Consider the following 23425-nt stretch of genomic DNA (forward strand, 5'->3'; position numbering starts at 1 on the left):
CTAATGCCGTTTAGAAATTCCACACTATATACTGAATTGGAATGCCCCTTGTTATTGATGCTAATGACAGCTACACCATCTGTATAATAAAAGCTGACTTTCTGAACAGTGTGAAGACCTCCAAAGGTTTGTAAAAGTAGCATAAAAGTAGCATAATTGTACAAAGGGCAGAAGAGAAATGAATCTGGATTTAATAAGATCTCAGAGGAAAGGGAACAGGGAAACTTCCTCCAACAGACACCAAAAATAGTGCCAGACTCTGAGATCAATAAATGTAACTTTAAATGTATCAAAAATAAAGCCCTGAAAAGTTAAGCACCCTCTGTTAAGGAGAGAAAGACAGGACAAGAAAGCCTAATTAAACAGGAATCAAAGGATTTACACTTAGAATAGGGAAATGTGGAGTGTTTATGTGTGGCTACCACAGCATGACTGCTAGAGAAGAAATAGATACAAGAAAAAGAAAAGGAGCTGTTACTGTTTGGGTTAATTCACTTAGCAAGGAGTCCTCCCCCACATCTCCAATAAATTCCACTTTCGTTCTATAATTCTTCGCCTTAGCTCTCCTCACTTCTTAAGCTGGATATTAGAGCTACCCATGGTGCACTGCTCTCTGTGTCGATGCCAGAGCTGCTACTTTGGATGCATTCTGCCGATACAAGAAAGATAGTGTGGATATGCAACAGCGGTTTAATTACAGAGGTGGCTGTATGTCAACGTAATTTAAATCGATTTAACTTTGTAGTGTAGCTATAGCCTTAATCTCATTTATGGGTTTAAGTGGTACACTGCACTTGTGCTGGCCCTATGCCCATTAGGGATTTTCACCCTCAGGGCTTGTCTACAGTACCGTGCGGGGTCGAACTAAGATATGCAACTTCAGTTATGTGAATAGCGTAGCTGAAGTCGATGTACTGAGATCTACTTACTGCGGTGTCTTCACTGCGGTAAGTCGACAGCTAATGTTCTCCCGTTGACTCCGCTTGCGCTTCTCGTTCTGGTGGAGTACCAGAGTCGACGGGAGAGTGCTCAGCAGTCAATTTATCGTGTCTATACTAGACACGATAAATCGACTCCCGCTGGATCCGGCGGGTAGCGTAGACAACCCCTCAGAGTAGAAACAGGATTTAACTGGTGTGGAAAACTTTTCATGAATGCTCTGTGTAGGGGTGAATTTCACACAGAGGAAGCAGGGTTAAATAGCAATGTGCAGAGTTACCCAAAAGTGGTTAATACCATGGAACATCAAGAATGTGAAGATTTACAAGAAATACATAAATATCTCAACCCAGGTGATGTTTTTAGCATTGATGGATTCTAGTGAATTTCCAAATAAAAGTTTATACTATATCAGCACATAGTAATGTAGGATTTATTACCACCATTGCCAGGATGCAGAATAGCATGAAACACCAAGATGTTATCTTCCTGCCTGGAACATACTGCGCAGTAAGGGGAAATGAATAAACTGCACTTTGCAATTCAGGAAAAACAGGTGCATTACCCAAAAAAGTACCATGGTACCATGCCTCAATGCATAAGCCAAGATAGGGAGCAATGTGTGGCTACTGTGTACAGAGCCTGTGCTAGAAAAGGTGTTTGGTGGAGGAGGAGGTAAAGGAGTGGGAAAAACCAGAAAAGTGGTACAGGGAAAGAAAGAGACAGAGCAGACGATGAAGTAACAGAACCGAGGATGATTTTGCACAGCTACTGAAACTCAGTAAGGGTGGACAGCAATAGAGTGGACATCCATTCCTTAGCAGGCTTGGAAGCAGGACTTCCGAGATGCTACAGTTGCTACGATGCTGCTAAGAAACTGAATTGATGGGTATTACTCTCTGCTGCTTAATATGGCAAGCTAAAGTCAGGCAATGGAAAGAGAGACTGATGAAAACTACTGATGGGTGAACCTTGAGATGCTGATCTGAACTTATCTCAAACTCTTTGTTCTGAAAATCAGACTAGAAGTCATATGAGTCTAGATATTCTTACAAGAGCTTCTGCAATTCCTGCTTTTGGCTCCAAGATAAACTGTCATGTGATGTTTGGTACTTCCAATTCCAGGCCTGGCCTAAATCAAACAGTGAAGCAGCAATATATATATAAAAGAAAAATAATTACCTCAATTGTTTTCAAAAAGAAGTGATTAGTGAAATTCCACTTTAAAAAATGTGGTCGAGAGGAATAAGGGATAGGTTACTTCTACAGGATTTCATAAAGAAATTAATTAATTCACTTCAAACTTAAGGAATATCAGAAAATTGGAGGCACTTAAGGATCCATGCCTAAACATTTCTATGTTAGTAATGGCTTTATAGCCATTTCACAGATAAGAGAGCTCCCAGTAAACTGTTTCCAACACTGATGTTTCAGTTACTGTCTGTTATATCATTGTTAACAAGTTGCTTACATAATGCTACATACCACACAATACATTTAATTTAATATTAATTTTAATAATTTGGGGATTAAATTGATTTAATAAGTCATATATGAGATTTCATTTAGCATTTGAATTATTATTTTGTAAAGTAATTGACCTAATCAGGAGATCCTGATACAACAGTGATAGGCACCTTTGAAACAAGCAGGATTAGATTGATAGATAGATAGATGGATAGATAGATAGATGACAGGGTTGTACACAATTGTTGATGGTTATATTGTATTGGGTAAAGAATTCAATACAATACAAGTGAAAACTACATTTTCCCACAACAAAATTTCATGCATAGACCTGTCTTCTTCCAACTGGTAAGAAAGCTATTTGAAGTCCCTGTCTGATCAATCTTGCAGATATCACAGCTGTTGTTCTAACTACCATCCTTTTCCTCCACTCCCAACTCCAAGAAAAAATCCCCTAAACTTCCATGGCTTTACAGTTTCTGGAGTGACATTCCTACATTCCCCAAGGTTCCACCCAAATCCAGAAGCACACTCAATTTCCTATGTTTCCTGGTACCTTAACAAAGCTGAATTTTTAGGTGAACACCAAATAATATGAATTCTAGTAAAATACTGATTAATGCTATGAAATGCAGCTATTTTATTACAGTTCAGAGATGTAGGTAGTATTCATGTTAGTTCAGTGAGCATCTTACCTGGTTTGAGGTGAGCAAATGGAATTTCACCTGTTAACAGTTCCCAGAGACATAAAGCATAGCTGAAAACATCAGCTTTTATAGTGTATCGAGTGCACTGAGTGAATACCTCAGGGGCCATCCAGCGTAGGTTCTGTGGATCAAAAAACCATCAATAATATGTTAATGGAGTGTTTTCTTCCTTTACATAGGAACATTTCTTTCTTTCTTTCTTTCTTTCTTTCTTTCTTTCTTTCTTTCTTTCTTTCTTTCTTTCTTTCTCACAACAAGCTAACAAATAAATCTTTTAACAACAAATAGTCATGGTAGCATACATAATTCATGCAGTAAATCACCATACATCATATTGTGTCTTCAGCATTAGCATAGAATTCATTTCACCCGCATAAAGCTAGCATAATCAGGCTTTAAGTAAGAGAAGAGTAGGTTGAGAGTGGTGCAGGAGTTGAAATCCACACTTCCAGTTAGCATGTCTAACTCTCTTTAACTACTACTCCAAATTAGGAGCTGGAATAATGATAATGACAACTATGCAGGGTACTAAAACTACTGGATCTGTGTATACATTAATCCTTTGGCTTCTCTCCTGGGCTATCATTGTATGCTGCAGGCACCCATCTACGTGGCTGCTTCACAAACAACCTGCCACCCACTGGGCTCATGAGGAGTGGTGGGTCTTACTCTGGTCCTCTGGTCCAGAGTGAATTTCATCCACAGCTCTTAAAAGACCAAGATGTTAAAAGATGTTTCTTAGTGAAACATCATCTTGGACTAAATAGCCACCAAGTCTGCTCCGACAGCCATCAGTTCTCCCTCTTGCATGGTTAGTTCGGATTACTGCTTCTTAATAGGATGACACTATTTCTAACACTGTAGTCTACTCTATTCCAGAGTAACAGATTCTGATGCTGCAATGTATCATGAATGTATTGTTACCTTTTTGTCACAGGAGGAAAGGGTATGGCTACATTTTGTAAAGTGCGTATTCAAAAGTGCCTGTGAGCTTTTGGGTATTGTCTTTTAAAAAGTTGGGCCCATATGAGCAATTTATTTGAAATAACTATATTGAGAAAAGAACTCAGAAAGAAAATCCATGTTGGATAACTGATTCCCTGTGAGAAATTCAGACTATCAGAAAGCAATATGTATATATATGGGATGATTTACATGTTATGCCTAAGAATTCAGGGGTGATCGTGCTAAAATGAGAACCATATAACAATATTGGTTTTTGGATACACAGTAGGGAGCCCATTTGTGACTGCATAGTGTGCATATTTTGTATCCAATAATTTCTCCTATTATCAAGGCTGATCTTAAACACTAAGAAAAAATTAGCATACAAAAGAAACAAAGCGTTATAGTGTCACTGTACAACATCATCAATTCCAGAAAAAACATATCTAATCTCATAATTTTCTCCTAGGCTGAGTTTGCACAAAAATAGTATACTAATTAAATGGAAAAGAACAAGAAGGAAACCCCAGGTTGTTTTGTCATGTTGTCTTCATCCAAGGACTGCAGAAATCTGGATTCTGAGACAAAAAAAAAGGAAAGCTTCTTAAATAAACAACACTACAGATAAACCTCATTTTACAGAAGTTTTGGTGGAAACCTAGGACTTCCATAAAATTTGGGTTTTGTAAAATCAAGAGGAAATACAATATCCCACTATTACACCAGGATACAGGAAGTTATTCCCAGTAAAATGGAGCTTCTTACATCAGTGAGCCAGATCTTCAACTGCTATAAATTGGCATATCTCCATTGGCTTTCATGGTGATTTATACCAGCTGAGGATCTGTCTCAGAGTTTTTAAACTCAGGGTTAACTGTACTGGTGTGTCTAACTTCATTTAGATTTAAAACAAACAACACCAAAAACCTATACTAAAATTCAAAGGCACAGAAGACTGGCACTCTGATTTAATGTCATACTTCCTTTCAGCTGGCTGGTGATATAAAAGCTGGTGATATAAAAGGCTGCTCTAGTAGACTTCAGTTTCATAAGATCTTGCATGACTATAGCAAAGGCAATATATGAAATATTGATTGATTTATTTAGATGTAAATGATACATAAGTGCCTACCTAGAATTCTGGGTACCTTTGAGACATGTTAAAAATACATTCCTACCTGTACGAACAAGAACACACCCAGTAGCATCCCCAACCAGAGTATAACCAGCAGAAAAGAAAAATATTTATCTGCTCAGCTACCCCTACAACCACCAGACCCCAGTGCATCCCTCCTTCTCCAATAGCCTAGGAAAGTAGGTGGGATTTGCAAAGTAGCTGACTCTAATTTGGACTATTTCCAAGTTAAGGGCCCCTCGCAGATGCTGTCCTGCCAGCATCCCCCTCCTCCCTCTCTTTAAAATCATGCTCAAGTACCTCTGCTGATTACAACTGCACTGATGTGGCACAGTGACAGAGTTGGTATCTCAAACAGGCATGTCCCAGGGCATTTAGGGCTTTATAGGTGGAAACCAACGCCTTAACTTCCACCCAGACACCAACAGGCAGCCACATGTGCCTCAGCCAGAAAATCTACTTAATTAGTGAGCCATTGCATTTTGCATCAGCCTCAGATCATTATGGGGAAGCCTGGCCAAAATCTGTGGTGACAAAGGATATGTCTACAAAGGGTATGACTGCAAAAAACCCCACAAACCTGGGGCAGTGAGTCTCAGAGCCTGGTCAACTGACTTGGGCTTGCGGGCTCATGCTATGGGGCTGAAAATAGCAGTGTGGATCAAAGGTGGTGGGTCACAGAGCCTGGGATCCAGCTCAAGCAGGAACATCTGCACTGCAATTTTTAGCCCCATTGCACGAGCCCTGATAGCCTACTTCGGTTGACCTGGGCTCTGAGACTAGCTCTCACGGATGTTTTTTTTTTTGCAGTGGAGACATACCCAAAGTTCCGTATCTGAATGGAATAGCCACAATCTCCTCTCCAGACAAAGATGAAAGAAAGCTATCCTGATCCCTGCTGCTCTACGACTGTGTGATAACAGCGGGGCTCCAACACTGTCCCTGGACTGTGAACTCTAGTAACAAAAGATAGGAACACATCCTCAATTAAAGGGACAGACATTACCCTGGTCATTTTCCCCAGTTGCTTCCTCCACCCTATCACCACAACTGCATTCTGATCTGGATTGAGGCCTGGCCATTCGAACCTCATCCATGCTCCAGTCTCAGCTAGACTGCGGGTAAGGTGTTCAACTGCACTGATTGAGTTAAATGAGAAACGTGGAGCAGGGGCTTATTGGCATTCTGAAAGTACTGTAGCTTGTACATGGACTGTAGTCTTGCCTCCTCTCTCACCCTCCACACAACCCTATACGCACCTTTAATAAGAGCAAGTACAAGATGGAACCCTGCAGAACTCAGTAGGACACAACTGCAATTGCCCAAATCTACACTCTGGGATATTTTTCAGAGAAATAATGAAGCAAAGTACAGCCTCATTAACTTTGTGATTCATCAGAGATAACAGAGTACTAGTTTTTGAGAACTTGCTAACATTTTTCAGATTAATCACCAACACCTCACCTCCAAAATCAGCAACAACAGCATGGCCATCTTCATAGAGTAGAATATTGTGGCTGTAAAGAAAGACAATTGTTAGCACAGGTAACTGTATGATACTGCCCTGAAGCAATAGTGCATTTTAAGGTTCTGCCTCTTTATTGTGCTCTCTAGTATCTCAACCCCTTTTTAAGCAGAGGCTTGTCTGTACAACAGAGTATACCTACCTCTACTCAGAGGACTAAAAAAAGGCAAACTTGACAATTTTATAAATCAAAATGTCAGAGTCATTTTCTAATTAGTTGTAGAACAAAGTGAAAAAGATGACATTTGAAGATGAACCCAATGATAGCCTTTAAATAAAATTATAAGGCCTGATTCTCCTCTCACACTGGTTTTACACCACTGTAACTCCATTAAATTAATCCCAATTTACATGGATAGAAGAGCAGAAGCAGGCCCGTAGAGGCTAAATATTAGGGAATAACTGCAAGGAGGCACTGGAGTCTCATGACGATGAGAAAAAATATGGTACAAACTTCACTGTTATGAGACACAAGCTACCTTACCTTTTACCTTAGATTTAAAAAAAATGTCTCTGTGAAGACATTATTCTTGTATAGTTTCTCTAATATTTTAGGCACTTAGGTTTAGACGCAGTCTTGCCTTCAACAGCAGATATACTGTACGCCCCCTATTTATGCCCAGTTTATTTTGACTATGTGACGCTCGCAGACAAGATGCCAGCTCATGCCAAGGCCCCAGACCTCACTGAACACTTATAAATGCATAACTGGTAACCAGTCTTGCTTACTTGTGTGTTAGCATTATCAAAATAAATATTAAATGTTAAGTTGATAAGAATGTGTTTAGTGTTTTATAAAATGCTTGTAGTATGCTGCATGTATTCTTCTCATCCAACCATACCCCATGTTATAAAGTGATAGCAAGCATTTGCATTGTAAACCTCTGTGACTATGTAACTCATCAAACAGGGGAAAAGCCTTGTGTAATACAAATGACAGTCTCTAACAAGTTGTTAAATCCTGTTCATTAAACGCAAATAAGCTATTGTGTGATGTCAAGGATCAAAGACTTTGTTAAGTGCATCCTCACCCCCCCCCCCACCACCACTACCACGAAGAAGAGATCTTTGTGAGAACTGTTGATGTCAGCTTGGTTTCTGTGAGAAGAAGCTATAAATATGGACGCCCAAAAAAATTCTTCATCTCTTTGCTGTTTGGATTCACATGGAGCCAGAGACTCTAAACTGAAGTGAGAGATCCCCCACAGTTATCCCTGGGTTTGCCCTGAAAGACATTTTGAATTGACAGATCACTACAACTCTGTCACACTTAGGATATAGATTGTAACTTATTTGTGTTATATGCCTGCTTGCTTTAACCTGAAATTACTCTCATTTCCTTTTCCTAACTTTATATAGTTTATTACAGGACTGGATACAGGCTTTGTCTTTGGTGTAAGACTTAGGGTACCAATTCATAGATACTAAGGTTAGAAGGGACCATTATGATCATCTAGGCTGACCTCCTGCACAAATGATCTGGGGTAAGTGACTGTTCTCTTGGGACTGGAAGCAACCTGAATATTTTGTGATTTTTGGTGTAAGTGACCATTTTTCACTAAGTCCAGCTTGCCTGGGTGGCAAGACAGACTGGAGAAGCTAAGGGGACTGTCTGTGACTCTGTGGTATGACTCATATAGTGATCCATCAGTTTGGGGTGTCTGCCTGGTGTTTGACAGTCTGCCTTGGGGTAGGCATTCACAATCATCAACCACTCCAGACAATGTGACAGACTGAACATCCATACTATAACTTACGCAAACAAACTCCAAGGTGAAATCCTGCTCTCAGTGAAGTTAACAGGAGTTTTGCCATTAATTTTAATGAGTCCAGGATTTCACCCCTACACTCTATTCATGTTTGAGTTCCATGATGTCCTTGTCCATAGTATCTCGGGGAATTAAGTATGGGAGAACTCATGACTGTTGTCAAAACTCTTTTGACAGAAAGGGCTAGATCCACATCTGAATCATAGAATATCAGAGTTGGAAGGGACCTCAGGAGGTCATCTTATCCAACCCCCTGCTCAAAGCAGGACAAATCCCCAACTAAATCATCCCAGCCAGGCTTTTGTCAAGCCTGACCTTAAAAACTTCTAAGGAAGGAGATTCCACAACCTCCCTAGGTAACCCATTCCAGGGCTTCACCATCCTCCTAGTGAAAAAGTTTTTCCTAATATCCAACCTAAACCTCCCCCACTGCAACTTGAGACCATTACTCCTTGTTCTGTCATCTGCTACCACTGAGAACAGTCTAGAGCCATCCTCTTTGGAACCCCCTTTCAGGTAGTTGAAAGCAGCTATCAAATCCCCCCTCATTCTTCTCTTCCGTAGACTAAAAATCCCCAGTTCCCTCAGCCTCTCCTCATAACTCATGTGTTCCAGTCCCCTAATAATTTTTGTTGCCCTCCGCTGGACTCTTTCCAATTTTTCCACATCCTTCTTGTAGTGTGGGGCCCAAAACTGGACACAGTACTCCAGATGAGGCCTCACCAATGCTGAACAGAGGGGAATGATCATGTCCCTCAATCTGCCGGCAATGCTCCTACTTATACAGCCCAAAATGCTGTTAGCCTTCTTGGCAACAAGGGCACACTGTTGACTCATATCCAGCTTCTCGTCCACTGTAACCCCTAGGTCCTTTTCTGCAGAACTGCTGCCTAGCCACTTGATCCCTAGTCTGTAGCAGTGCATGGGATTCTTCCATCCTAAGTGCAGGATTCTGCACTTGTCCTTGTTGAACCTTGTCATTGTTAAACCTCATCAGATTGGTGTAAATTGGCACCGCTCCATTGACTTAAATGGTGTTAGTATCACTGAGTGCAGTGGTTTTAAACCTTTTTTCATTTGCGGACACTCAAAAATTTATAATGGGGGTGCTGACCCCTTTGGAAATCTGCAGACCGCATAGTGGTTTGTGGACCACAAGTTGAAAACCACTGACTTAACGTATTACTGCTTTATCTTCTGAGTAGAGCTTTACAAATTGGGAGGTACAATAGCTTACTGGTTAGCACCCAAAGTAGGGAGTTAGCAACCCAGAGTTCCACTCCCATCTTTACACTAACTTGCTCTATGGACTTGGGTAAGCATATGCCCTCTCTATGCCTCAGTTTCCTCATCTGTAAAATGGAGATAATGCTTACTCTGCTTTGAAAAGTGCTTTGAGATCTACAGATAAAAAGAGATATTCAAGTATCTATGTAGTTCCTTGTATTAAGCCAAACACCAGGGTATCTGAGTATTATTATTAGATAAGAGCATAAAAATGGTTTGGGGGCAGACTTAAAAGGAAAGATTGCAAGGATTATAAAGACATAACTTGGTTAAACAAAAGGTAAAAGTGGAGCATGATAAGTCTATATATTTTTTAAGGTGTAGACACTACGACTGGAGAGTAATCATGGGATGGGGAGAAAGATGGGGAGGTAGGAGGGAGTACAATTAGGAGTAATGTAATGAAATTTGAGAGTTCAAAGTAGCATCAGATCTGCTTCCAGTAAAGTGAGTGGCAAAACTCCCCTGAATGTCAGTGGGAGTAGGATCACATCATTGGTTTGCCCTGCAGGAATCAGTATTGAGACTATTGCCTGGAACTCTCCCCTTCATCATAGCACTTACATCGAATCATCAAAAAGTATCAATCAAACCATGGAAGAAAAATTACTTTTCCATTATTTTGTGAGTGAAAAAACAAACTTCTGGGTTTCACTTGACATACTAAGCTTCTCTCACAGTTCTAGCAGAAAGCACCAGCACTGGCTGATTTTTGGAACAACGTATCAGTCAGTGGATCTCAATTATTTATATATGTTCTGAATATATTGAACTCAAATGTGACAAATCTATGTGACAGACCACTGGAAGTTCAAGCCAATGCCAATTGAAGGAGATGGACTATATGCAATACTTACATACCACAGTGATGACAGACAGATGACTGCCATCGTATCTTCTCTTTTTTTCTAAAGCCAGTCTCAGAGTTCAGGGGACTCTGGCAACAGAACTCAAGTCTGGTTCTGTTCACCTAAGAATATTGAGTACATTGATCTGGATCTAAGTGAAATGGGGAAATTCCATTTTAAAAATACCTTCTTCTGCCACTGCTCAGGGTTACTACCAAATACTCACAGTACTTATAGGCACCATCACCCATCTTGCAATTTCATTATTCCCAGAAGTACTACTTCCAAAAGGCACTTACTACTTGCCCACCATACTGAGAAAATGATGAGCACTTTGTGATACAGCAGTGAAAGTGATTAACCTGTGTGATGAGAGAGGCATAGACATATAGACATGCCTGGAAGCATTCCAAGGGTTAAATATACTGAGCTAATTAGGCTTCATTTTTAATCTCATCACATCATTAAAGCCATTAGTTTACAAACACATCTTCCTGATGTGAAATCACTCATATAATTAAAAGCAAAATAATACATGGAAGCTGTCTGTTAGTAGCTTGATAAAGTGCAGGAGACTTAGGTCTGGGGGTGACACAGGATTTCTTAATGCCTACACTAGCAGATCAGAGGCTCCAAAGAAATTCTGTGCTACGGTTTGGGGGTAGGGAATGCTGGAGCTGTTTACATGGTCTGCTGCGTCAGCACCCCAGGCAAGTTCATCTTTCCAACAGCATTGGAGTCCTCTCAGCATGCTGCAGCTGCTTACAAAAGAGGGTTCATGGGAGGCAAATAATGCTGTTCAGAATGCAGGGGTGGAAACTCCTGAATAACTGGCATTTGGTCAGCTAGTGGCATGGGATAATGTCTGCTCAGAGCAGGGCAACAGCGGAGTTATTTGTAAAAGCTCATTAGCTGTACTGACATATGTAAAAAGTTTAATTTCAGAGAAATCTTTGAAACCATAGCAACTGAAAACTCCAATAAATGTGAAGGATTGCAGAACTATGACATCACCTTAGACTGTCAGTGGAGGTATATTTGAAGGCTTACAGCTAAGCCTTGGATTTGTCCAATAACCACTGGGATTCAAGAGGTGAATTATGAGATTTGTATCATAGTTAAACCCATTTATTGAGGGTAATGTGAACAAAACACTGCCCTCTTTACTGACTATTTGTTCAACACCAGGGAATGCAATGGGGGATAGTGATAATGTCTATGAATAAATCTAACTATACACATGTATCCTATTGATAATGAGATTCCTACAAATAAGCTCCCAAGAATCAACAAATCAGCTACAAAGTAAATTTCTATGTATGGTAATAAATATCTATTTTATAGGAGTGTGATCTCATGAGCAGTTAGGTAACAGAGCCACAAAGCAAAGCAAAGGAAAGCAGGAAAACTGACACTGAAACTGTGAGTGAGATGATGTTCTGATTAGATAAGAACCAAATGGGCTTTCATTATATATTTTCACTTCCATAGCTTCAAATGAGAAAAAATGGAACTTCCCTCTTGGAAAGGAATGAATTTTGATTTAGGGCGCAACTCACTGCTGAACAGAAAAGGGACTATGTGGCACTATGGGTGAACATGTTAGCCTTTTATGTCTGGAGATTTCGGCTCAAATCCTATTGTAATAGGCTGTTTTTGTGTTTATGAGTGATATTGTGCTATATTGTCGCTGACACACAGAGAATCTATGAGTCCTACTAACAGGGTTAGCTAAAGGCGTCATTCTTTAGCTCAAGTAGGAGAGGCCTGTATTTTTGAATGTGAAGAACTGGGATTCTAGGCCCTAGCCTCCTGTGTTTGTGTATGTGATTTATATATTTATATTTACAGTAAATGCCTAATTCAGCCTAATTCCTGGTAGACACTTACTCACATAAACAATAAAAATACAACTCAATTTAGTGTGTCTGAATTTCTGCTTAGGAGAAACCCAGGACAAGGCCTGATAAGAAATGCTGCAGCGTGCGATTCTGATGCAGGATGCCACAGGTCAAGATTGAGATTTGTATCTAGAGCTTCATAGGGGAAGTTTGTCGCCAGCTCTCACTATACCTAATCATAACCAGTTCCATCAGGCCCTCACTTTTAAGAGCACCAAACTCACCCATAAAATGTAAGAAAATAAAAATAAAGTTAGCAGTATTTCCAGTATGTTACTTACCTCCTTTATCTGTTTGTTAGTTTGTCACTTAAACTTCCTAGGTCAACATAATGATTGCTAGAACAATCACTCATCCCAGTTAAAGTTACAAAGAGAAGAGACAGTTCAATAGCCAAATGGGAAAGGAAGGAAATCAGGTTAAAATGCTAGAAATCTGGACATTCTTACATAGTCTTTTTCTCATTAAGAAACATGGGGGCAGGGTGGGGGGGGAAGCATTTGTAAGTTTTAGAGTCAAATGGACGAGTGCTCCCCTAGAGAAGCAGCTGAGAAGAGCTGTGATTGATCAAGAACAAGGCTTTATGTTGTTTATCAAAATAGATCAGACTTTGACAACTCCATGACACTGGGCCGGCTTAACTCTATCTTTCAGAAACATAAACTTCACTCATGCAGTGCCTCAGCCTCCAAGGATTTGAAACTGCTAACATCTGAGGATGTGCTGTAAATTACTACCAAAAATATTGGCTTAAGGATATTTGTCTCACCCATCCACATGAAGCTGAGATGTGTAAATCTTCAAAAATACATATACAGAGCTAACCCAGTAAAAGGAGCTGATGTTACTAACCCACAGCTACGTCTGTTCCTACAGTTCTCTGAGTAGGTTTCTCCCAAAGTTTGGACTGAATCAAGATTTTAGAATTGGGCTCTGAGGGCTAGATCCCGTTCTCACTGAAGTAATTGGAAAGCTCCCATTAACTTCAATGACAGCAAAATCAAGGCCTTGTGCCTAAAAGAGGATTTAGTGAGGTTATGCAGTGATGGGGGTGGTGGTTTATTGTTGTTTAGCAAAATACTATCAATAACGGACCAAGTTTTTACTAAACAATAAGAGAATTAAACTTTTATTTAAAATTAAATGCTGGGCAATTCCACATATCAGAGATAATACAATGCATATCTTATGGCTCTCAGTTTCTAAGTTACTTAGACCGAAATCCAGAGTCCAGCACAAACCCTGAGTAGCCACACTGTGCACTGAGGATATATGCAGGATGGGTAGGAGTGCTCCCAAAAGTCATGGAGTTGCTGCATAGCTGTTTTGTGGAGGCTACTCAAACCCGATGGACATGGTTGACTCCAGTAGCCCTTTAAGCAGATTGGAAAATGGGTGATTTTGCATAGCAATGAACACTATGGTTCATCCCATATCTTGCCTATCTCTATACCTATACATTGCCACACACAGAATTCATGTGCAACTGAGTTCTATGCAGTGCAGGTTTATCATTGGAACTGAACTGGTCCATGGCAGAGGGGCCTAGATTTGTTGTGCAATTTTGAGTTCCTAAGAGGCAGCTCACAGGAAGACTGGAGTGCCTTAGGATGTTCAGAAATGACAAGGAGATGATTGACTATGTGGCTCTGGGAAGAAGGATAAAAGTGTTTGGGGCTCAACTGATGTTCTTGTCCATCCTCCCTATTGAAGGAACAGGCCTAGGCAGGGACCATCGAATCATGGAAGTAAATGCTTGGCCATGCAGGTGATGTTGGCGAGAGACCTCTGGCTTCTACAACAAGCTGATGTTCCAGGAAAGAGGATTATTGTGCTGGGATTGGCTCCATCTATCAAATACTGGGAAGATCATTGTGATGGGGCGCCTGCCCCACACTGGCCTGTTAGAAGTTAATAGAGCTCTATGGTGGTTGCGTGAAAAGCAACCAATAGGAAAGGGGCTGTGAGGAGCAGCCAGTCAGGGCTGGGCAGGCCCATATAAGAAGAGCTGCAGGGCAGAGTAAATTCAGTAGCTCCCTGGAGCTCAAGGTGGGAAGATCAGATTCCTAGCAGGAGCACAACACCCTGGACAGAGCAGTGCTGCTAGCAATGACAGGGAGGTGGAGGGGTCGGTGGGCAGGGAGCTAAAGACGGCTCTGGGTTGGCTGCAGGAATTCACAGTCTGAGGTCCAGAGCCAAGGGCAAAGAGGATGCTGGGGGCCATGGGGAAGTGGCCAAGGGAAAGGTACTGAAAGGTTGGAGGGGATGCAGCATGTGGCTGCCATCTACAGGGTTCCCTGGCTGGGACCCAGAGTAGTGGGCAGGTTGCATCCCCCGCTCACCACTGAGGAAATGGCCAGACAGTTGGCTGCAGTTGCCACTGAGGGAAGTAGCTGGACAGCAGACTGTAGTTCCCCTGGAAGGGGGAAGAACAGCGTGGGCCATGGCTAGAGGGCTGTGTCATGATGAGCATGCCACAATCCTGGGAGGGACATGGGTCCTGGAGCGGGAGTGACAGCAGCGATAAATCACCAGAAGAAGGTGCACTGTCTAGTACAGCTAATTCCCAAGACAGCCAGTAGGCGGCGCTAGCATGGTGAGTCCCGCCATATCACAAGCATCTCTGGACATTGTCTGGCTAACCTGACAAGGAGAGCTTTAAACTAGATCCTATGGGGGATGGTGACAAAAATCCGGCCAATGTGCATGTAGGTTCAAATAATGAAGACAAGGGGAAGAGGCTAATTTCTGGAGAAGGAACTAGAAACCACAACTGTATTAAAAAGGCAAGAAAAGCAATAGGCAGTCTGCAAAATATTTTTGATGCCTGTACACAAATGCAAGGAGTATGGGGAACAAGCAGGATGAACTGGAAGTCATGGTATATGAAGAAAATTATGACTTAATTGGCATTACAGAGACTTGGTGGGACAACTCCCAGATTGAGGGATACAGCTTTTTCCGAAGGGATACATATGTGGAAAAGAGGATGTGGTGTTGTGGGGGTTTATTACTGACCATCAAATAAGGAAGAAGTGGATGAGTCATTCTACAAGCAGGTAACAAGATTAGCTAACACATATGAGCTAGTATTAATGGGGGATTTAAACTTCCCTGATATTTGTTGGAAGACTATTACAGCAAAACATGATATTTCCTGCAAATTCTTAGCATGCATAGGGGACATAATCTATCATTGCCTGTCCACCTACAAGTCAGGGCCCATCCAAATTTTCACTCCTAGGTAGTCCACTGTTATGCCGGGAGGGAGAATTTCACTCGCAGTGTAATAAACATTTCAAATGATTATTGTACTGAGTGTTCAATTTAGTATTATAGCATGATTGTAACACATGGCTGGATGGCCTCACTTCCCAACATCAACATGGCCTGTACTTGGCATCCAGTGCAGATGCAAAAGCGCCTCTGTGGGCATGGCCCTGACTCGCAGCAGATCGTCTAAGATCTGCAGGTTTACAGGAGCTGAGCTGCCTTTCAGTTCTAGGGAGCGAAGCCCCTGATAGAACAACCAAGTAGAAAGTCAGTGAGTCAAAACTTGTGGAGTTTCCATTCTCCTTCCTGGGAAGGATCCACGTAGGTGATGATTTAGCTCTCTATATAAGCAGGATGTGCATTAATCTTACATCAAAGAAGGGAAATGGCAGTTGAGCACAATATCATTTTCTCCAGCTAGATCCAGCTTTTTGCACAGAGCTCTTGAGACTTTGCAGACCATATTCAAGTGGCAAATAGTTAGTATTCTAAAGATGTTCATGTCTTCAGACTACATTGTACGTTGTGGATACTTTGTATTCTGCACTTACCCAGCAGTGCAGAAGAACTCTGTTCTCCAAGAATTTCTTTTTTCTTATTTGATAACTATGATATTTAACCTTAAAACAGCAGACACAATAATCCTGCTGAAGCTATCAATGCATCACACATACTTCAGAAACTGATTTCTGAGTGGATCTGGCCACTGATTATCTAAAAATGAAGTTTTTGAATACAACCAAAAACTATAGGGCAGCTGTGGTATAGTTCATCCCCAAAGCAATGCTGCAGAGCGTGTGGGAGAGTCATTTCAGTTCTTACTCATCACAGAAAGACATTGTACAAAGCATGCAATTGAAATGATTATTTTTCACAAGATTGAATATGAAAATGTATAGTCAAACTAATTAAAATGTCAGACAAAGTCAATTTATAATGTATTAAACTTCCTGTTTTCAGGCCAACTCCCACTGTCAGTTACCCAATTGCAAGATCACTGACAAAGTAAAATGGAGGGTTTCAGTTTAAGCAATTTAAAAATGAACAGTTATTTACAGAAGATTTCTAATTACTGTCAAAATGTCCCATATTTGAAAATTCAGTGGAGTGTATTATACCTCTTTTGCAGACTTTTCCATTTCTAAAACCACCTTTTGGTAAATTTAGGGTGACCAGATCGCAAGAGTGAAATATCAGGACACACTGGGCGAGTGGGAGGGGCGGGGGCGGGGAAGAGACAGACACAGGTGCCTTTCCCCACAGCCCCACCACCACAACTACACAATGCCCCAAACAGACCCCCACTGCCCAGTGCCCTGACACACACAGATCTCCCCCACTTCCCAGCACCCCTCAACAGGCCCCCACTGTCTAGCACCCCAAAACACGCAAACCTCCCCCACTGCCCAGCGCCCTCCACACCTCCCAGACACTCACCATCACACCCTGTCCCCTTCCCTGGCCGCCCTCACCTGCTGGGAGGTCTCTGGCTCCTAGGGTGAGAGCGGCGAAGGGAGTCTCCAGACTCTCCATGTGCTGCATCCACCACAAGCATGAGCTCCATGGCTTCCATTGGCCAGGAAAAGCGCCAATGGGAGCTGCCAGAGCCGTGGAGTGGGGCTTGCAGATGCCAGCAGCACGCAGAGCCCCCCCCACCCTAAGAGCCAGAGGGACCTGCCAGGGGGCAAGGTGGGGAGTTCCGGCAGTGCTTACATGGGATGGCTCCCTTCCCGGGAAGCATCCGGCTGGCAGTTCCCTCTGGCTTCTAGGGTCGCGGGTTGGCTCATGTCGGGTGGGGGGCTCTCTGTCCACTCCTGATGCCTGCAAGTCCCGCCCCTGCAGCACCCGGCACTCCTGCCAGTGGGTGGCACCGGGAGCTGTCCCCGGAAGCAGTGAGTGGCAGCGCCACGGCTGCGGTCCGGACGGTCCCGATATTGGGACAAAGGGCGTCCCGACCGATGTAAGGTCGGGACGCGGGACAAGTCCCCTAAAAGCGGGACTGTCCCGGTAAAATCGGGATGTCTGGTCACCCTAGGTAAATTAGAGATTACTACAGAACCTATTTTATTATAGCTTGACCTCAGACATTTTTATTAGAACATAGCTTATTTATGACGTGACAAGGCATGCAGACCACTGCAATGCTTGTTTGCTGGGTTTTTTCTTGACACAGTTGTAGGAAAGTCTGACCCTCAGAGCACCCCAATGCCAGCTGGCACACTGTTGTCATGATATTTACCCAAAAGATGACATGAAATATATCATTGGGAAAACTAATGACTCACTGATCATTAATATTCCTGCATGATGTGTATCTACTGTCATCCCACAAAGGACTTAACAGAGGCGAAAATATGTGACTAAAATGTGTTTAAACCGGGCATGTTAGGGAAGTTGATAAACAGGCTTTCTCCAGACAAAAGAAAGAGGCCAACACCTCACATCAGGTGTAGCCAAATTCATTTATATTGGATGTTGTGGGAAGAGACCATTTGCACTGTAAAAATCACCAGTGGGGGAGGAACCAGCATGGAATCCACACCTGACAGCACTGTGGCCATATAGACCCACCAGGGAAAAGGAACTTTTTTCTGGGGATACCCATCAGAAAAATATGTATCAAAAATGTATTGGACTATAAAGAGAGGGGGACAGTACCTCTATACTTTCCTTCACCTGAAGAGACAAAGGAACCAAACACTTTGAGCTCTGTGAAGCTTCCTAGCCAAAGAGTCTGGTAAGCCATGCTGAAAAAGAAACTTGGTGAGAAACAGTGCTTTGAACAAGAGACTCTAGTCTGTTAATCCAGGTTTTATTCATAGAAGCATATTTTTATGTTTGTTTGTAACCATTTCTATCCTTACTCCTGATACTTGATATCACTTAAACCTGTGTCCTTTTATTAATAAACTTACTTTACTTTTACTACAATCCAGTTCAGTGCTTTGATTGAAACAGAGTGTTTGTTAACACCAGGTAAGGTAGCAAGCTGCTCCCAGTACTGTCTCTTTAAAGGATCAGCACATTTGATAAGGTTTTGTGAGTGTTTCAGTAAGGAGGAGTGATGCACTGCAAAAAGACTTCTCTGAGGAACTTGGGAATTGAGGCTTACTGATTGTTACCTGCTTGGCAGGGTTTGGATGGGCAGAGTCTGCTGGCAAGGCAGACAATCTGGGTGTCAGGGAGCTGACACATACTTTAGCAGTAGCAAAACTCTCACTTGCTGAGGCTGAGAGTGGTGACAGAGGGTCCACATTTTGGGGAACCCCAACAGAGTGTCACAGTAAAATACAGGACTAGATTATGGAGGCACAGCATCTAGCGTACATTAGACTCACTCTATTTACAGTGGTTTTCTCCAGAACCACCAATGAACTGCTCTGCTTCCCAGAGATTGGCTGAGGGTACAGTAATCTGTGTGCTCTGTCTGTCGCCACCTTGGAACACGGCTCCACTGCCTCTGCAGTGGGATAGCATAGGATGGCCAACTCTGGCCCGGTGCTGCGGGAATTTCCCAGGGGGCCTTTCTGCCTACTTGATGGCCCCTGTGCGTTCTCAGAGCAAGGGACCCACAACAGGGAGCAGAATCTGCCCCATAATTTTGTATTTGTATTTTTTAAAGTTCTGAGTGTTTACACACACCTGGCTGGCTAGCAAGCTCTGTTTACAAAGCTCTGCTAGGTCAGCAAAGCCCCATGTCTATAGGCATGCAACGTTGATGAAGAAATGTGGACTGTAATTCTTTGGTCTAATTTTGGTTGCTGGGTTTAGTGTGTGGGTGCTGCGTGGTGGCCTATGATATACAGGAGATCAGTCTAGATACTCTCTGGTCCATAGATTCATAGATATTAAGGTCAGAAGGGACCATTATGATCATCTAGTCTGACCTCCTGCACAACGCAGGCCACAGAATCTCACCCACCCACTCCTGAGAAAAACTTCTCACCTATGTCTGAGCTATTGAAGTCCTCAAATTGTGGTTTAAAGACTTCAAGGAGCAGAGAATCCTCCAGCAAGTGACCCATGCTCCATGCTACAGAGGAAGGCGAAACACCTCCAGAGCCTCTTCCAATCTGCCCTGGAGGAAAAATTCCTTCCCGACCCCAAATATGGCGATCAGCTAAACCCTGAGCATATCGGTAAGATTTACCAGCCAGATACCCAGGAAAGAATTCTCTGTAGTAACTCAGATCCCACCCCATCTAACATCCCATCACAGACCATTGGGCCTATTTAGCCATTCTGGCTTTGAGACCCTCCCCCCTCACAGGGCCTCAGAGCACAAATGTCTATCCCTGCAATTTTATAGCCCCACAGCCCAAGCCCTATGAGCCTGAGTCAGCTATTGTAGTGTAGACATACTGTGTGACTCTAAAACTTCAAGAAAAGAAAGCTAAGCACTTATAGGGCTTACAAGTATGACACTCTCTGTGACTGGTCTGACTTTCAGGTAAAACACCCAAGACATGATTCTGATTTCGCAGTGGTTAAATAAGGGGTAATTCCATGAAGTCATAGCTCTTCAGCTAATAGTTCTCCGCCCAGCCTCCCTTGAAACATAAGAGATAGGCAAGCAGAGGAGGGGAATTGTTACCTGTGGAAATGTAGGGAGAGCAGCTATCAGCTCCATTTCTTCTCAAGCAATCCCAGCCAGTGACACAACTATGGTTTTCTGTCTTATAGACTTTATTAGGAGAGCCAGAAGCAGCTTGGCAAACCAAGCTGGGTGGGCTTAAAGCTTAAAGCAATGTCTGGGGCCAGGGTCATCCCTTTCAGTGGAGGACCAAACTGGAGCATGGATTTCTGAGGACAGAAATAACCATCATCCACCAGCTAATGATTCACTGTTTTCAGTGTGTGCTACTGTGACCTCTAGCTCCTGTTCCACAGAGCTGGAGATACGGTCATGCAAGCCTAGAACACGGCTGGCTGGTTTTGGAGGTGCTGGCTCTCATACTGGTGAACAATAATGGTGCCACTTCAGTGTTTATTCCCTGTACATTCTCCAAGCATTCTGCCCTACAAGTGGCCTTTATGAACTTTGGTGTGAAATCTGAGCTTGCTGGGAGTTTTCATTTTTCTATGGAAGACTTCCACCAAAAAAAGGGTGAGACGCTGTCAGGACATTTAAGCAACCAGCTGTGGCTGGAGCAGGAGTGGTGTGTCAGAACTACCAAGGAGCAACCCCAGCAAGGGTTGAGGAGACCAGAGTGACTGCTTTCATTAGGAGCCTATATTCCTGCAGTAAGGTCACTGGTTAGACTCTTGCCTGCTTGTGGATTGGCTAGGCCCTTAGGCCTCTCAGGTAATTATCTCAAATGACTCATCAAGCTCAGAACACTCAGGCTCAGACTCCAGGATGACTCATCAGGTTCAGAAAACTCATCACAGATATAATATTCTGAACTTCCAGAAACACTCTTTCCTCTCACCCCTTCACTAATTCCAGGCAACACCCCCCCTTACTGGGTAAGTCCTGGATAGTACAAATGTACTTTAAAAAATTCATACACAATACAAATATTACTTCCCACTTTTTGATTTCCTTAATAGCAGTAAGGTGTGTTTAATAGGGAGGTTTCTATAGTCTCTCAATGGGGAGACTTCAAGGTACTCTTAAAGATGGTGCCATTCAGTAAACAATAATATATAGCTTTTATAGCACTTTCCATTAGTAGATCTCAAAGTGGGTTACAAAGGAGGTAAGTACTATCATCTCCATTTTACAGATGGGGAAACAGAGGCACACAAAGCTAAAATGACTTGCCCAAGATCAGCCAGCATGTTAGTAGCAGAGCTTGAAGTAGAACCCAGATCTGCTGAGTCCTAGTCCAGTGCTCTGCCCATTAAGTCCTGTAGCCCATCATATTACCATCCTGTCTACCCACTCCCAGTGTGAATACATGTGCAGTGTATTAGCGGTGGACTCTATCTTGACTGATACAACTGTGGACGCCTAGGCTTAAAAATAATAGGCTGTGACAGCTTGAGCTTAAGAGCCAAAACATGCTAGTTGGGGGTATAACAAGCTCATATCTCCTGTGGATCAGGTACAGAGGGGGACCTGTAACACGTGCATTAATGACTAGCTACAAGTACGTGAGTAACTCACTTTGTGCTACTATAGTTTGACTGCTTGAACATTTGCAGAAAGTGAACACAAAAGGGCCCTGGACAGGTCAGAAACGAGTTCATGTTTTCAGCTGAGTAGGTAGCTGTGGCTGTATCTTTGCACTGTGTAGTTGTGATTTAAACTAGCAATGTTGCTAAAGTCCCATGTTACCTCACCTTTCCCAAACAATCTCACACCAAACAAAAAATCAGACTGAGAATGAGATTACACAGCCAGGGTCTCACGTTGAGCCCTGTCTCATCTTGTTTTGGCAGCATGGTTATTAGCTGGTGGAGCAGTATGAATTCTGAAGGTCACCGGTAGGTCAGGATCATTCTTGGCAGCCTTTCTGCTTGGTTTTGAGCTCAAACATAATGGGCAAACAGCAGTCAGTTCACAGCTATGACCCTAGAGTAGTTTGTTTGCCAGAGTTTGAATCTCTGGCAAACAGCTTGATGCTGCATTTAATAAGTAACACAACTTTATTTGAAAGCTTTAGATATCTTCTTTCCGCTGTATACAAGTTGACCAACATTTCCCTTATAAACATCCCCATTTCAGTGGTTTATAGCACAGTCAAAAACATTAAATCTGTACTGGAACTTGGTTCACAGACAACCAGGTATAAGGGCTTAAATTAAAAAATTCTGTGCCCTCATATTTTCTACTTCTATTGTGGCCTGGATGTGTACTCAGATAGCAATGGCAGCTTCCATATGTGTATCAAGGGCTACATATAACTCCAGAACAACAATATTATTAGCACTTTTGGGGGGCTTACATTACTCTGAGATAGTTTTGTTCTACGAAGCAATTTCTCCCAGGGGAAATTATGGCAGTCACGTGTAGCAGCGTCCCTGCAGGGCCCTCCCAGCTCCTGCCCCAGCTCGGCTGAAAAAGTCACACAGAGACTTTTAGGTGCAGTGCTCACCTGTTGCTTTTATTTACAGGCTGTGCTCCCACCACCTTCCACCATACAAGTAGTCCCTTCTTGCAGTCCACAGGCAAAAGGGGGCAAGCTATGCTTCCCCTTTCCTCTACTGCAGCTTTCCTCTTTCCAGCTCCCTCCCTGGCTTCCTTCCTCTGGGGCTCTTATCCAGCCCCAGCCTGCTGAGGCAGCAGCTTTTCAAGCTTGCCCAATCAGGGCCAGGTGGTCTACCCAGCTCCAATTCACCTCCCTTAATTGGAGCTGGAGTGACAGAGGATTGGCTAAGCGGTTTTCGGCTTAGCACCCTGTCACACGACATCATCTGGGACATTCAAAATAAGACCGGAGGAGACCTTCGTAAATGGACAACAGGAAACAATACTGCATTAGTTGGGACATAAATTCACTGATTTTTAAGGACCTGAGGGAACCACTGTGATCATCTAATCTGACCTCCTGCATAACAAAGGCCATAGGACTTCCCTGAATTATTTCCTGCTTCAAGGTCAATAGCTGTAGTTGAACTAGAGCATATTTTTTTTTTTAGAAAAACAAGACATGACCATCATGGGCCAAGTTGCATGCACCC

General features: G+C 42.6%; 1 protein-coding gene across 3 annotated transcripts in view; it reads right to left on the reverse strand.

Annotated features, from left to right (window-relative positions):
* Positions 1-23425, reverse strand: part of TNNI3K (TNNI3 interacting kinase) — a 176206-nt gene that overhangs the window by 58427 nt on the left and 94354 nt on the right. For all 3 annotated transcript variants that reach the window (XM_048862616.2, XM_075131732.1, XM_075131731.1), the window contains 3 exons: positions 6658-6710; positions 4584-4636; positions 3102-3234 (listed from right to left, as the gene is read on the reverse strand). In XM_048862616.2, the coding sequence (XP_048718573.1) occupies positions 3102-3234; positions 4584-4636; positions 6658-6710 (239 nt within the window). The remainder of the gene's footprint in view (positions 1-3101; positions 3235-4583; positions 4637-6657; positions 6711-23425) is intronic.

The sequence above is a fragment of the Caretta caretta genome, chromosome 8 (genome assembly GCF_965140235.1).
Source record: "Caretta caretta isolate rCarCar2 chromosome 8, rCarCar1.hap1, whole genome shotgun sequence".
NCBI classification, from domain to species: Eukaryota; Metazoa; Chordata; order Testudines; family Cheloniidae; genus Caretta; species Caretta caretta.